The sequence below is a fragment of the Galeopterus variegatus genome, unplaced genomic scaffold, assembly GCF_000696425.1.
Source record: "Galeopterus variegatus unplaced genomic scaffold, G_variegatus-3.0.2 Scaffold1629, whole genome shotgun sequence".
NCBI lineage: Eukaryota > Metazoa > Chordata > Mammalia > Dermoptera > Cynocephalidae > Galeopterus > Galeopterus variegatus.
In genome coordinates, this window is record NW_007727740.1 from 92,250 (window position 1) to 109,127 (window position 16,878).

The 16,878-nt window shown below is 40.1% G+C and overlaps 1 protein-coding gene across 1 annotated transcript in view; it reads left to right on the forward strand.

The window, feature by feature from the left end:
- Positions 1 to 4,105: 4,105 nt before the first annotated feature.
- Positions 4,106 to 16,878, forward strand: part of TBX18 (T-box 18) — a 33,037-nt gene continuing 20,264 nt past the window's right edge. The window contains exons 1-4 of the mRNA XM_008578101.1: positions 4,106 to 4,446; positions 5,626 to 5,830; positions 7,989 to 8,090; positions 11,194 to 11,365. Of these exons, the coding sequence (XP_008576323.1) occupies positions 4,155 to 4,446; positions 5,626 to 5,830; positions 7,989 to 8,090; positions 11,194 to 11,365 (771 nt within the window). The 5' untranslated portion in view covers positions 4,106 to 4,154. The remainder of the gene's footprint in view (positions 4,447 to 5,625; positions 5,831 to 7,988; positions 8,091 to 11,193; positions 11,366 to 16,878) is intronic.

The following is a 16,878-nucleotide window of genomic DNA, read 5'->3' on the forward strand; positions in this document are numbered from 1 at the left end:
TGTCCTGACACGTAGGGCTTTTAAATTTAGAATAAAAAAAAAAATAAACAATTGCTTATAAATACAAGTATCTTACAAGTCAGGTAAGATGAAATAGCGAACTGTATATACACATATATTTACGAGTGTATATACATATATAATACATATACACTTATATACGAGTGTGTGCACAGTCCCGATATGAACGCGCAGGACTCTTCCATCCTTCCCTCCTCTCCAAGCCTCTGAGACTGACTCATTCTGATAATGTTCTTCCCTGGGTGACTTTTATTTGAAATAGAGTCCAGCTGGTCCTGAGAGAGGCCTGACAGTTTTAGTTTTAATCGTTTTTTAAGTGTAGCTTATACTAGAAAAAGACGTTTTCTCTTCTAAAGTGACAGGAGACACACACACCCCAGTACATAGATCTCTCCCTCCCCCCCATTTACACTTGCGCAGGTGCACATGCGCACGCACCCATGCACTCACGGCCACGTGCATACGCGCGCACGTGCGCAGACACGTGCACACGGCAGCCGCATGTTGCCGAAGCTTTCCTCCAGCGAATACGCACCGTGTACCCTCTTCGCTTCCTTTGCACTTTTGATTCGACAGACGCAAGGGTCTGGTTCTGTACTGGCACGGGAGTGCAGCGCTTTTGAGAAAAGGCTTTGCTAGGGCAATGGCTTCGCCATCACTCTGAAGGCCACGGCTCCGCCAGTCAGCCGACTCAGGGCTTCTTTCCCTCTTGTGCCCGACGCCCCCTCTCCAGGAACTAAGGCCGTGGTGAAATGCGGTCTGTGACACACTGCCCCGCGGGGACTGGGCCAGCTGGACCTGCTGGGTCCGGGAGCCTGAGCCCAATTCAAAGCAAGCCCGAGACGGCGACCGGCGGTTCCGTTCTACCTGACATCGTGGATGTCTGTGAGGCCGGGCTTTCCACCTTGTCGGCTAGGCGGACACATGTCCCCGAGTGTCCACTTGTTCTGAGGACTGCGCCTCTAGCTGCCAGGGGTAAAGGCGAAAGAAGTGGCGGAGGAAAAAAGGCGGGCTTGGGACTGTGTGTTCTGATAGCGCCCTGCAGGCCCGTGTATTGCTTCGTGAACCAGTTCGAGCTGCGGGGCATATAAAGGGACAAGAACTCATCGACAAGGCAGGCTTCGCGTCTGGAAACCGCATTTAGTATCCCTGGGAGCTTCTCTGAACGAATCGCTCTCCCTACCCTGGCCGCGGGGCCGAGTAGGCCCAAGGGCTCCACCCCTGGGCCGCAGTGCTCCGAGTCTCCGACGCTGCAAGGGTGGCTCGGAGGAGCAGCGGGTCGCTCCTTCCACGCGTCACCGAGAGCCCGAACCTGGGCCGTGGTGCCCTGTCCTCGCGGGCGGCGGATAGCGGCTTCAGGCGCCCTCGCCCCGCCGAGCTTCGGGCATAGCCTCCTGCTACGTACCCTGCACTCCCCACCTCACCCCACTCCCACTCTGGCCCAAGCCCTCCAAGCGGCCTCTCCGCTCTATCCCGTCCGCGCCCGCCCTCCACCAACCTTCAAAACGGGGTTTGAGCTTATTTCTTTAGGCTATATTTCCGGCCTGGGGCACCACTAAGCTTAAAGGCCCGTCAGGGACCGGACAGTTCTGAACCGGTCGCAAAACCTTTCTTTTGCAAAGGCAAATATATCTTCCGGTTGAATTTCTTTCTAAAGCTTTTAAAAGAAGCCTTCTCTCTCCACAAGGATATTACGGTGTCGTTTTTGACCCTAAGGCTGCCGGGCCCGGCTGGGCGGCGTGCACATACTTCTGGGCACTGCCTGCTAGGTTCCCGGTACTGCGGTGCAGTCCAGCTTCAGAACCGCGCATTCCCCTGAGCTACGGTAAAAGGATCCATCTCAGTGGCGAAAGTACTCCCAGAATCTACTGAAAGCTTACAAGGAAGTCGAGATAATAGAGGAGCCAACAGTTGCCGAGGTTGAATTGAACGAGGGATAGACAAAAACAATCCTTTGTCGTTTATTTTATACCAAAAGTTAAGAATATGCATCATATTTTATTCTACAAGAGATTTTCTCTATTTACACCAAAATTTTTTACTTTTCCTAAGAAAAAGTCGACTTGAAACTGCAAAACAAACTACATATACATGTTTGGTGTGATTCAATTAAAAAGTTTTCTTTTTAATTTGTTTTAAAGAAACCAGTCGATTACTTAAAAGCCTGAGATAAAAGTGGTAATTTGTCAAAGCAAGACAGATGTGAAGTTACGTTACATCGCATAGAAATCTTTAAATAATATGTGGAGTTCTGCATCTTAAAACTTATTACGCTTTTTGAAATTTTAAGGGGGTTAAAAGTTAAATCCATATTAAAGACATACAGAATGAAAATCCCATTACCTACGTTTTAAAATAACTACCACTCTTTGAAAGAAAAGGTAGGCTCCGAAAAGGGCGTGCTTTTTCTGGCTAGTTCATATGAGGAACTGAGCGATAATGTAACATTTTACGATCCTAAATGTAAAGGACTTAAGTATTTTTAAACCTGTCTCCCCCAAGAAAAATCCGCGGGGTAAGACTTAAGCCTAGTGCCATGGCCGGCGCAAGGTGGGTGCTAACAAACGCAGGAATGTTTAAATGAGAAACGACAGGCCTGGTGGTTGTGAATTCTCTCCACCTCCCCAAATTTTCTGAGTTGTAGCAACATTAAGTGATAGGGAATTTAAGCTTCCTTGAAAGATTCTTGATATTCTAACTCGGTGATCGTCTCGGTTTAAAGCCAGGAGCCTTCGCCTTTCCAGGCCCTGGTGAGGAAAGCTGGAGACTGAGGGGCTCAAATGGGCTGTGGGCGGCGGGGAGATCGAAAGGGTTCAGCGCTCGTAGGGATGGCACATCCAAGCCAGACGGCGGCGCTTTCACTCCCGGTTTTTTGCGACCTTGTAAGGAAGTGGGCGCGGGCTTCGCAGAGTCACTGCCTCCTGATTGGCCGGTCGTCTCGGTGATTGACAGGGCCCCGGGCTCCGCCCCTGCCACTTTATTGACACTAATGAGCAAGTTCTTCCCACCGCTCTCCTACTTGGAAGTGCTGACAGATCAAGGCAACAAATTTCAATTACAATTCCTAATTTGTGTCCGCAGAGTGTTTTTTACCCATGTTAGTCCTCTCTGGCGCATCAGTTGAGGCAGATCCTAGAGCAGCAGGAGGTGGAGGGGGTGGGAGGGAAGGAGTGCATCAGTGAGAGAGCGCGCGCGAGAGACCAAGGGAAGAAAACTTGGCGGGCGCGACGCTGGTTCCTCGGATCCCAACACAAGCGAGAAAGAGGAAACGCCAAATCTGTTTTTGCCCGCCGCGGGGAAAGGGGGCAGATCTCTGCCTGCGGGAGGCCCCGAGAGCTGTTCAATTTTGGGTGGGGAAGGAGAGCGAGTGAGTGCGTGTGCCCGCGTGAGTGTATATGAGAGAGGGGCGGGCGGGCACGGGGCGGCGGGGATGGCGGAGAAGCGGAGGGGCTCGCCGTGCAGCATGCTAAGCCTCAAGGCGCACGCCTTCTCCGTGGAGGCGCTGATCGGCGCGGAGAAGCAGCAACAGCTTCAGAAGAAGAGGCGAAAGCTGGGCGCGGAAGAAGCGGCCGGGGCCGCGGACGACGGAGGCTGCAGCCGAGGCAGCGGCGCCGGCGGNCGGTGCGTCCCCTCTCAGGTCCCTCGGGCCCGCACGGCCGCCGCGAACCTAAACTTCTGCGGGTCCGTGGATGTGCCTGCGCACCGTGTCCCTACGTGGCCGATGCAACACAGCCACGAGTGCATTGGCCGTGGGTGTCAGGCGCGAGGCTCGCAGCGCAAGCTGGTCACCCTCCAGACGGTTAAAACGCCGCTTCCAGCCTCTCCTCGCAGGCTGCAGCCGCCCCCTCGGCAACCCGCGCTCTCAGCCACGCCGTCCGAGGCGCCGGCCGTACAGATCCTTGCTTTCCGCTTTTGCCTCCCTTGGGCGCGACGCTGGTTCCTCGGATCCCAACACAAGCGAGAAAGAGGAAACGCCAAATCTGTTTTTGCCCGCCGCGGGGAAAGGGGGCAGATCTCTGCCTGCGGGAGGCCCCGAGAGCTGTTCAATTTTGGGTGGGGAAGGAGAGCGAGTGAGTGCGTGTGCCCGCGTGAGTGTATATGAGAGAGGGGCGGGCGGGCACGGGGCGGCGGGGATGGCGGAGAAGCGGAGGGGCTCGCCGTGCAGCATGCTAAGCCTCAAGGCGCACGCCTTCTCCGTGGAGGCGCTGATCGGCGCGGAGAAGCAGCAACAGCTTCAGAAGAAGAGGCGAAAGCTGGGCGCGGAAGAAGCGGCCGGGGCCGCGGACGACGGAGGCTGCAGCCGAGGCAGCGGCGCCGGCGAAAAGGGCTCCTCCGAGGGAGACGAAGGCGCTGCGCACCCGCCGCCGGCTGGGGCGGCGTCCGGACCGGCCCGAAGCTGCGCAGACCTGGAGCGCCGAGCTGCGGGTGAGTTGGCCCCTTCCCGCCTAACTTCTACCCGGTGCGTCCCCTCTCAGGTCCCTCGGGCCCGCACGGCCGCCGCGAACCTAAACTTCTGCGGGTCCGTGGATGTGCCTGCGCACCGTGTCCCTACGTGGCCGATGCAACACAGCCACGAGTGCATTGGCCGTGGGTGTCAGGCGCGAGGCTCGCAGCGCAAGCTGGTCACCCTCCAGACGGTTAAAACGCCGCTTCCAGCCTCTCCTCGCAGGCTGCAGCCGCCCCCTCGGCAACCCGCGCTCTCAGCCACGCCGTCCGAGGCGCCGGCCGTACAGATCCTTGCTTTCCGCTTTTGCCTCCCTTGGGGTTCCAGCCAATGGGTGCTCTTTTTTCTTTCCTATCTTTTCAAAGCATACAGGGGTGGAGGGACGGGCGACGGCGGGAGGAAAGCGACGGCATAACCCCCCCAAAACCGGAACGAATGCCCTAAACCGTTTGTACAAACCAGGAAGAGGGCGGTGTATGTGCAAACGTGGTATCCCAGGGGGTAGCTGAGCCGTTCCCTTTCCTTCCCTCTCGATTCCCCTGCCAAGGCCGACGGCCACCACGGGCTTGCTTTTTGCTCTCTTCTCGCCGCTTCTCTGCTTGCCTAGAAGCGCAGGGCGGCCGGGGAGTTTGGCAGGAGCGGGGTCTAAAGAGTTTTCTAGAAGATGCCTCCCGCAGGACCCCAGGCAAGATGCCTCAGACGCCTGTAGCGAAGGAAGCCCAGGCGTTGGGACCTGGGGCCAGGGCGCCGGGCGCGTTAGTTGAGTGCGCTTCGGGGCGCGGGTTATGTTGGGGTCTGCACTAGGGACTCTGGACTCGGGAACGCGTCTCAAACTACGTCGGGCGCACGTTCCAGACCCTGGCGGCGGCGCGAAACCTCTTCTTGGGGCCTTGTTCCCGCGGAGGCCCGGCGAGTGGGGTGGACGCGGCGCGGGGCTTCGGGGCCGGGCAGATCTCACCCGAGCGCTGAGCGCCCCTCGGCAGGCACGAAGCGGGTGTCTATGGCTGGGCCTATTCCTTAGAAGGACCCATGGCACCAAACTTCACCTTTTCTCCCAGTCCTTTCTCTCTCCCCAGCCGCCAGCCGGCGGCTCGGTCTTCCCTGCCTGCTTCCCTTCTGGAGTCCTGACCGGTTCCCCCTCTCTGCCCTTTGCCGTCCAGGTGGCTGTGAGGACGCCTTCCTAGCGAGCGCTTCCCCGCTGGCTTCTCCGGGAGGCTCCCCGAAGGGGTCCCCCGCGCCCGCCCTAACCCGGCCCGGGACCCCGCTGCCCTCGCCGCAGGCCCCGCGGGTGGATTTGCAGGGAGCCGAGCTCTGGAAGCGCTTTCACGAGATCGGCACGGAGATGATCATCACCAAGGCGGGCAGGTAAAGGGCGAGCTGTCGCGGACGCCCCCCGTGCCATCCCCTTGCCCCGGCCTCACCCCACCCGTCGCTTGGTTAGGAAGGAGAAGGGCCTGCAGTGTGGCGGAGGGGCTTCTGGTGAGCATTTTCGGAATGACAGGACAAGGTCCCGGACCGTGGTTCACTTTTGAAGCTGGCTTTGCCTACCTACCACGGAGTGCAGTCGGCGAGGGGCACGGCCTGGCCGCCCTCTTGTTGAATGCCGGCGAGAAAGTCACTGTCGCCTACGACGCTGCAGCCGTCGCGGCTGATGTTCCCCATGCAGGGTATTTGTAAATTCGAGGGCATATTTATGTCAGTCCAGGCATTTATTTAGGTTCTAGCTATTAGTTCTGGAACTAGGTAGGGAACCGATTTCTTTTTCCTCCCTTTTTCAGTTTTCAAAACGCAGTTTACTCTTTAGCAAACTATGATTTTTCAGATTTGAAACTTCCGGGATGGTTCTTTATCAAAAGATTTCCTGGCGATGTGAGGACGTGACGTGTTGTGCTACTTTGATATTAGGCTAGGATGAAAAGTCGCTGGAATTACTCATGATATGGATACATATTTAATCATACAGTGCTGCAAGAATAATCACCCAGATTTTAAAAAATCGTCCTGTTCGTAGATCCACAGTTATGTCGTTAATTTTTTTTCATAAATGAAATCCAACACACTAGACTAAATTTGCTGAGGAATACTAAAAACGTTTTGTAGGAAGTTATATCGGTTTTTCAAAGTGTGGAAATTGCACATTCATCGGTTAGTAAAATAAATGGATTTGCGGCCAGATTATATTAATTTGAATTAGACAAAAAAATTTGCATTTTAAAGCTTTCAGTTCATTTAGTGCAGTGAAATCTCTTGATAATATGCTTCCTTAAAAGGAACTTTAAAAAGCACACGCAACGCTTTCAGGGAGTACACATGGTAAAAACCTGGATAGCATAAAAGTATCCAAACTTATTAGAAATTACAAAAACATATTTTATTGAATCCATATGCTACCTTCTACATTTTCACAGAGCTTTTATTAATGATCTAAATTCAGTCTTCAACAACACAAAGCAGCAGTTGTCTTATAAAATGATGTAGTTAAAGACCTTTACTCTTTATCTTACAGGTGCACTGAACTAACACTAAAACAGTCATCTTATTAAACTGTTCTCATGCCTTGTTAGGAATAATGGACTTTCTTTTCTCTGGAAGTGGTCTTTAATGGCATTATTGTTACAGAACAAAATTTGGTAAATAACAGTACTAAAATTTGTGTTATAAGGTTAAATTAGCAAAAATTAGATTAACTGGAAGGATCCTAGACATAAATCATTAGATGAAAGTTAAAAAAAAAAACTAACTGCTATTATTTGTTTTCGATATACAATAATTTGCTGTTGTATTCTTTGCTGCTGTACCCTTTTCAAAGGATAGGTACATTTACTTTAGCATCTCCTTCGTTATACATCTCTGGGAAGCCAAGAGCAATGAGGATTTTCATTTATTTTAATTAGGAAAGTTTTTAGTAAAGGTGGTTAAAAAAGAAAGCATTTTCAAGGTATGGTGGGGGAAGGAATAATTTGGTAAATATACATTGTGTTTAGTTTCTGCTTTCAATAAAGAAGTTTTACTATACCTTTCAAATTTAGAGCAACTTTTGCACTTCACCTTTACCATGCTGCAGACAGGAAGTCTTGTCTCAATAAAGAACATATTGTTTGGTTATAGCATGGCACATTGGCTCCTTGTGGTTTTTTTATAACCCTTTTAAAATTTCACATATAGTATATTTTATCACTTTTAGAAATTGAAATTTTCTATTTCTATCATTTGATACATTTTATAACTTGTATTATTAAATAAATACGCTTATTGATTTTGTTTTAAAAAAAAGTGCTTTTTGTAGTTTCATTACTCCAAACAGGGAACACATCTACACAGGGTGCAACAAATCACATTTTAAAACCGCAGTTTTGGTATGTCCTATGTTCTGACTCCTTAAATTATATTACAAAGCAAATGATATGAATTTGTCCATATTGAAAATAGAAATTCAAGAGGTTTCTTTGCTTATTCATTCTACATCCTTAATCACAAGCAAAACCCAAACCCAAACCCTCCTTCTCCCCGCCCTTATAAATAGGCGCATGTTTCCAGCAATGAGAGTGAAGATCTCGGGATTAGATCCTCACCAGCAATATTACATTGCCATGGATATTGTGCCAGTGGACAACAAAAGATACAGGTACAGTAATTGGATACAGGATGATAAGAAAATGCTAGGATTTTGCAGGCTAATGCCTGTTTCATCTGTGATGACTGTGATCTTTGTTTCCAGAAGTTCCAGATCCATAATCTAATGCCCATGAATTCCAGCAGCCCACATGGTGCCTTCTTTTACAGCAAATGTGGAAACTTAATTTTCTGCTTTTAATAGATACATTTCTGTGTCTTCAAGTATCAAGGACTTTTAACAGTTCCCAGTTTGGTGTTGCTAAATTTAATGTGGTTTTATATAGATTCACATTTCAGTTAGAATTTTGAGAGAAAATGTTATGTAAGTTTATAGATATACATTATATTAATAAAACTTTATATCTTTTTCATGATTTTTTGGATCTTCACATAAATTCCCTTTATCTTGTTGCTCTTAAAGTCATAAATGTTTGCAGGCTTTCTCCATTTAATTTGAGAAAATTATATAAAACTTTATATCTTTTTCATGATTTTTTGGATCTTCACATAAATTCCCTTTATCTTGTTACTCTTAAAGTCATAAATGTTTGCAGGCTTTCTCCATTTAATTTGAGAAAATTAATTAAGGTTTTCTCCAAGTAAGAAAAATAAAATACATAATTCATTATGATATTAAGACCTTTCTAAACTAGTAATTAATTGTTACCTTTCTGTTGTTTTTTGGTTGGTAGTTAGCATAATATATTTTTAAAAGCCTTTCCAATATTTGGATTTTGAAAAGGAATATAATTAACTAGACATCAACTAAACTTTGAAAAGATACATGTTCTTATTCTTCACTTTCAAGCCAACCTTTGCTCTTTTTCTTCTGCAAGAAAGCAAATCAGCAATTTTCAGTGACAATGCTTTTTGTTTTTCTGAAGAGTTAAAAATGCTAATATTTAAAAAAGGAAGTGTTAAGTGTTTGGAAGATGTCATTTGAAATTTTGGTTGTCTTTGATTTTTTTTTTCTTTAATAAACAGCATTTAGTAAGTTTTTTAATTAAACAGATTTGGCTTTCATCACTTAAGAATTTAGGGACTTGCTTTTTTGAAACAGGTTTATGGTGTCAAAAGTACATAGATTTTAATTAGGTAGATGTAATACTACAAAAATTGATAATAAAAAGGACAGTTTTATTATTTGTGTTTTGTGTATAAGTTCTGTTAATTATTTTGATTAAATAAGTCATTAGGAAGTTTTGCTCAAATTATCTACTGCTTGACAGGAACTAGGAAGCATTAAAGTTCATTCTTTAAATATACTTGGTTTAAAATCCATATTCTAATTTGGGTTTTTTGAGCTCAGAAATAATTCCTTTCTCCCGTAATTTTGTCTCCTATTTCTCCAAATCTTTTCCATATATTTTGGGTAGTTTATTTTATTTAACTGATTCTAATTTACTCTAAGAGAAAGCAAGGAAATTTCATATATATTAGTATTAAGATGCCAGATTTTAAAAATAATATTGTAAAACATAAATTTCTTTTCACTTACATTGCTTCCCAAGAAGAAATTTGTTTTTAGTATTGTATTTAGAATGTTTTACAAAGAATGTGTAACATGTAGCATTTATTCTCTTAGTGGATATGGAGTTTTGAACTATTCAATATGCATACTTTTTCAAGGTTTTGATAGAGTATATTATCTTACTTATTTTAGTAGTAACTCAATTCAGATCCACAATATGGTTTTTTTCTTGAGTTTCTAAAATTTCCATTTTATTTTCCTACTTTTAAAGTGTTATTAGAAAAAAATTTTTTGTATTATTTTCTGATGTCAACGAGTGGTATTTGGTCAAGTTAAAAATGATTATCACTTATTAAAATGTAAAATTAATATTCACAAAATAAGTTCCAAAGTTAGGAACTTATTTATTGAGATTACACTATGCCAATTAAAGGAAGGTTTTTAAAAAATTTTCTTAATTTTGTGATTATATATTTTTTCCTGAGAAAAGGAATTAATGAATAGAAGGCATATTAAGCTCAAAAGAGAATGAAAAATGGGACCCTGGTTGAAATAAAGAGCTTTACCAGAGATGTTATGAAAATGTTTCATGCTCTTTTAAAAAGAAATTTGTATACTAAACAAGTTGAGTTTTTGAGATTATTTGCAAATTATTGCTTTAAACATATGCCATATTTTAACATACAAATGGAAGGAAAACATCCAAGTATATAGTTTTATTTTCTACTCTTTTCTTCATTGATTCATTAATTTTTAGTTTTTAAATTAGTTTATTTAAAATTAACATTAATGATCGTTTGAATATAGGGTTAAATATTAAGATCTTATTTATTACTTGAAACATTGTTATTTAAATGTATTATTCTTACTAAATCAATATATAAGACATATATAGAATAGGATGTTTTTTATCTTAATTAGAAAAGTAATTAATTAAATATGCCATCATTTCCAAAGTTTGATTTATATTTTGATAAACAGCATTGAAAACTATTAGAATTTTCTTACAGAGAACAAAAAAGAAAAATTATAGATAATGAATAAAGGCCAAAGTTTTATGATTATACAAAATTTTAAGATTAAAACTGAATTCATTATCAATTTATTAGAAAAAATAGTTCTAAATGATAATAGACAAAACTTTTTTTATCTTATGAAAATAAAAGTTCCTGGAAATTCTATCCTACCAGACTATACAGAGCCTGAAATGGAAAGTGATCTTAAAGGAAGTGGGACACTTTAAGATATAACTGTCAAGAATTTTTAAGATTTACTTAAAGGTGAGCTGGACAACTTAGTAGTTTCTTCATGTCAATTGAATATCCAGATGAAAAATGGACAATATTAGGACACAGATGGAATGTCTATAATGTGAATAAGTGTGATTCATAAGAGTTAAGATACTTGCATTTATGGTAGTGATAGTGTGCATATTTTTCACTAAGCCCTGAACATACCACTTATTCTGAGTTGTCAGTAGCCCACCGCTGCCTCAGAAGATTTCTGAAAAGTGCTTGAAATCTTATTTTGGCTATAAAGAAGATTATTCTAGACTTAAAAAGGCTGTGCACAGTCTGATTCTACTGAGTTGGAAATTCCAAGAAACAATCCATATACTGAAAGCCTTGTCATTCCCTTCTAGGTATGTTTACCACAGCTCTAAATGGATGGTGGCGGGTAATGCTGACTCCCCCGTGCCACCCCGGGTGTACATTCATCCAGACTCACCTGCCTCGGGGGAGACTTGGATGAGACAAGTGATAAGCTTCGACAAGCTGAAGCTCACCAACAATGAACTGGATGACCAAGGCCACGTGAGTAGATGGCCTCTCTAAATGCACCACCATTGGATGGCACAGACATATCTGTACTGTGCCTGACTGAAGGAAATGGACATTTCTAAGGCCATAATATTCCTTTCCTGGCTGATTAGCATGTGCACAGTCTGTGCAAAATCGAGGTTATATTTGCACTAGATATATTTGCACTAGATACTACTGCCAGAGTATCTTAAGAAGCAGTTAATAGGTTAGAGCTAGATACTGCATTTGTATTGGAATGAAAGAACCTGGAGTCAGAGAATTTTTAGTTGAAACATTTGTGTGAAATCCCATAAGGTGCTAATTATTATATTCTGAATATGAATACTTGGGAGTTGGGTTAACAGGGATAATGATTTATTGTGTCCTGCCTTCACCCAGCTCTTTTCTCAGTTGAGGCTCACTGCTTCTCAATAATGGCCCAGGCTTGTGCTGTTTGTGTGTTCCATCTGCAAGCTCCCAGTTGTTTTGTAATGACATCTAATGTGTCAAAACATGTTGCAACAATAATTCTTTTTATTCTTAAAAGTGCTGAAACATGATATATGTCAAAGTTCAGCTATTCCAATAACAGACATTTTTAACACCTTATTAATTGTTATGCAGTATTGTTCCTAGGCAAGATTTCAACATTATTGTTTTAGTAAGTGACTCTGGATATATGCTCCTTTTTATTCTTAAAAGTGCTGAAACATGATATATGTCAAAGTTCAGCTATTCCAATAACAGTCATTTTTAACACCTTATTAATTGTTATGCAGTATTGTTCCTAGGCAAGATTTCAACATTATTGTTTTAGTAAGTGACTCTGGATATATGCTTATTTCTGTTGAAAGCTAGCATTTCTATTAGGTTTCTATTGTTTGGGAGGGTTTTGATTGAGNTAGATACATTTCTGTGTCTTCAAGTATCAAGGACTTTTAACAGTTCCCAGTTTGGTGTTGCTAAATTTAATGTGGTTTTATATAGATTCACATTTCAGTTAGAATTTTGAGAGAAAATGTTATGTAAGTTTATAGATATACATTATATTAATAAAACTTTATATCTTTTTCATGATTTTTTGGATCTTCACATAAATTCCCTTTATCTTGTTACTCTTAAAGTCATAAATGTTTGCAGGCTTTCTCCATTTAATTTGAGAAAATTATTTAAGGTTTTCTCCAAGTAAGAAAAATAAAATACATAATTCATTATGATATTAAGACCTTTCTAAACTAGTAATTAATTGTTACCTTTCTGTTGTTTTTTGGTTGGTAGTTAGCATAATATATTTTTAAAAGCCTTTCCAATATTTGGATTTTGAAAAGGAATATAATTAACTAGACATCAACTAAACTTTGAAAAGATACATGTTCTTATTCTTCACTTTCAAGCCAACCTTTGCTCTTTTTCTTCTGCAAGAAAGCAAATCAGCAATTTTCAGTGACAATGCTTTTTGTTTTTCTGAAGAGTTAAAAATGCTAATATTTAAAAAAGGAAGTGTTAAGTGTTTGGAAGATGTCATTTGAAATTTTGGTTGTCTTTGATTTTTTTTTTCTTTAATAAACAGCATTTAGTAAGTTTTTTAATTAAACAGATTTGGCTTTCATCACTTAAGAATTTAGGGACTTGCTTTTTTGAAACAGGTTTATGGTGTCAAAAGTACATAGATTTTAATTAGGTAGATGTAATACTACAAAAATTGATAATAAAAAGGACAGTTTTATTATTTGTGTTTTGTGTATAAGTTCTGTTAATTATTTTGATTAAATAAGTCATTAGGAAGTTTTGCTCAAATTATCTACTGCTTGACAGGAACTAGGAAGCATTAAAGTTCATTCTTTAAATATACTTGGTTTAAAATCCATATTCTAATTTGGGTTTTTTGAGCTCAGAAATAATTCCTTTCTCCCGTAATTTTGTCTCCTATTTCTCCAAATCTTTTCCATATATTTTGGGTAGTTTATTTTATTTAACTGATTCTAATTTACTCTAAGAGAAAGCAAGGAAATTTCATATATATTAGTATTAAGATGCCAGATTTTAAAAATAATATTGTAAAACATAAATTTCTTTTCACTTACATTGCTTCCCAAGAAGAAATTTGTTTTTAGTATTGTATTTAGAATGTTTTACAAAGAATGTGTAACATGTAGCATTTATTCTCTTAGTGGATATGGAGTTTTGAACTATTCAATATGCATACTTTTTCAAGGTTTTGATAGAGTATATTATCTTACTTATTTTAGTAGTAACTCAATTCAGATCCACAATATGGTTTTTTTCTTGAGTTTCTAAAATTTCCATTTTATTTTCCTACTTTTAAAGTGTTATTAGAAAAAAATTTTTTGTATTATTTTCTGATGTCAACGAGTGGTATTTGGTCAAGTTAAAAATGATTATCACTTATTAAAATGTAAAATTAATATTCACAAAATAAGTTCCAAAGTTAGGAACTTATTTATTGAGATTACACTATGCCAATTAAAGGAAGGTTTTTAAAAAATTTTCTTAATTTTGTGATTATATATTTTTTCCTGAGAAAAGGAATTAATGAATAGAAGGCATATTAAGCTCAAAAGAGAATGAAAAATGGGACCCTGGTTGAAATAAAGAGCTTTACCAGAGATGTTATGAAAATGTTTCATGCTCTTTTAAAAAGAAATTTGTATACTAAACAAGTTGAGTTTTTGAGATTATTTGCAAATTATTGCTTTAAACATATGCCATATTTTAACATACAAATGGAAGGAAAACATCCAAGTATATAGTTTTATTTTCTACTCTTTTCTTCATTGATTCATTAATTTTTAGTTTTTAAATTAGTTTATTTAAAATTAACATTAATGATCGTTTGAATATAGGGTTAAATATTAAGATCTTATTTATTACTTGAAACATTGTTATTTAAATGTATTATTCTTACTAAATCAATATATAAGACATATATAGAATAGGATGTTTTTTATCTTAATTAGAAAAGTAATTAATTAAATATGCCATCATTTCCAAAGTTTGATTTATATTTTGATAAACAGCATTGAAAACTATTAGAATTTTCTTACAGAGAACAAAAAAGAAAAATTATAGATAATGAATAAAGGCCAAAGTTTTATGATTATACAAAATTTTAAGATTAAAACTGAATTCATTATCAATTTATTAGAAAAAATAGTTCTAAATGATAATAGACAAAACTTTTTTTATCTTATGAAAATAAAAGTTCCTGGAAATTCTATCCTACCAGACTATACAGAGCCTGAAATGGAAAGTGATCTTAAAGGAAGTGGGACACTTTAAGATATAACTGTCAAGAATTTTTAAGATTTACTTAAAGGTGAGCTGGACAACTTAGTAGTTTCTTCATGTCAATTGAATATCCAGATGAAAAATGGACAATATTAGGACACAGATGGAATGTCTATAATGTGAATAAGTGTGATTCATAAGAGTTAAGATACTTGCATTTATGGTAGTGATAGTGTGCATATTTTTCACTAAGCCCTGAACATACCACTTATTCTGAGTTGTCAGTAGCCCACCGCTGCCTCAGAAGATTTCTGAAAAGTGCTTGAAATCTTATTTTGGCTATAAAGAGGATTATTCTAGACTTAAAAAGGCTGTGCACAGTCTGATTCTACTGAGTTGGAAATTCCAAGAAACAATCCATATACTGAAAGCCTTGTCATTCCCTTCTAGGTATGTTTACCACAGCTCTAAATGGATGGTGGCGGGTAATGCTGACTCCCCCGTGCCACCCCGGGTGTACATTCATCCAGACTCACCTGCCTCGGGGGAGACTTGGATGAGACAAGTGATAAGCTTCGACAAGCTGAAGCTCACCAACAATGAACTGGATGACCAAGGCCACGTGAGTAGATGGCCTCTCTAAATGCACCACCATTGGATGGCACAGACATATCTGTACTGTGCCTGACTGAAGGAAATGGACATTTCTAAGGCCATAATATTCCTTTCCTGGCTGATTAGCATGTGCACAGTCTGTGCAAAATCGAGGTTATATTTGCACTAGATATATTTGCACTAGATACTACTGCCAGAGTATCTTAAGAAGCAGTTAATAGGTTAGAGCTAGATACTGCATTTGTATTGGAATGAAAGAACCTGGAGTCAGAGAATTTTTAGTTGAAACATTTGTGTGAAATCCCATAAGGTGCTAATTATTATATTCTGAATATGAATACTTGGGAGTTGGGTTAACAGGGATAATGATTTATTGTGTCCTGCCTTCACCCAGCTCTTTTCTCAGTTGAGGCTCACTGCTTCTCAATAATGGCCCAGGCTTGTGCTGTTTGTGTGTTCCATCTGCAAGCTCCCAGTTGTTTTGTAATGACATCTAATGTGTCAAAACATGTTGCAACAATAATTCTTTTTATTCTTAAAAGTGCTGAAACATGATATATGTCAAAGTTCAGCTATTCCAATAACAGTCATTTTTAACACCTTATTAATTGTTATGCAGTATTGTTCCTAGGCAAGATTTCAACATTATTGTTTTAGTAAGTGACTCTGGATATATGCTTATTTCTGTTGAAAGCTAGCATTTCTATTAGGTTTCTATTGTTTGGGAGGGTTTTGATTGAGGCAGGATTGAGATGCCTTTTGAATACATCATACATAAAAAGAATACCAACTTGTTAATTCCCAAAGGTGTGACTTAAAGATAGGATATTTATGAGTAAATATTTTAAAATAAAAACGCAGACCGGCATAAGCTAGTAATATAATGATGACAGAGTATGGTTTGCAAATTGCTAAACAATATCTTAAACAATTGACCTTAATGAAAACATTTGAGTACAAATTTTATTGTGGTAAAAATGCAGTATTTAGATTTTTAATATGCATCTAGTAAAATCTCACATTGCCACTGCTTTTGTTTATTGATTCTGGCCTTTTATGATTTAAAATGGACAAAGAAAAGTAACATAGTAGATTTTTTTTTCTCAATCCAACTTCATGCCTTATATTTTAGTGCATTATGTATTTCGTTTATCTTCTTTTTCTTCTTTATGTTTATTTTTATAATTTAACACAGTCAAGTTGTAACAATTATTTTTCACTTGACTTCAGTGAAAGAAAACTGGTTTGTTTCTTCTGTCTCACTGAGAGAATTGACTGTGAAATGTTGGCAGCCTTGTTTTGGGGGCATTGCAAATTATAGACGAAATGCCATTTAGTGTTACTTGTTTTCAAAACCTTAAATATACTACACTTCTCTGAATTTCAAAGTTTAAGAATATATCTGTTAAAGAGGTAATTGGGTCTAAAAATTATGTGCTGTTATAAGGCACAAACTTTAATAATTTACATGAATATAATCATTTTATAGTACTAATTCTTTCAGTTCAAATTACTGGTTTTATATCTAATATCTAACATATCTAATATTGGATGTAAATCTAGTAATTTATCTACCTGTAGATAGATTTTAACTGTAATTTTACTAGACTTTTTTAAAAACAACATTCTTTAGAAAATAGGACGTGTGTGGGGGGGGGGTG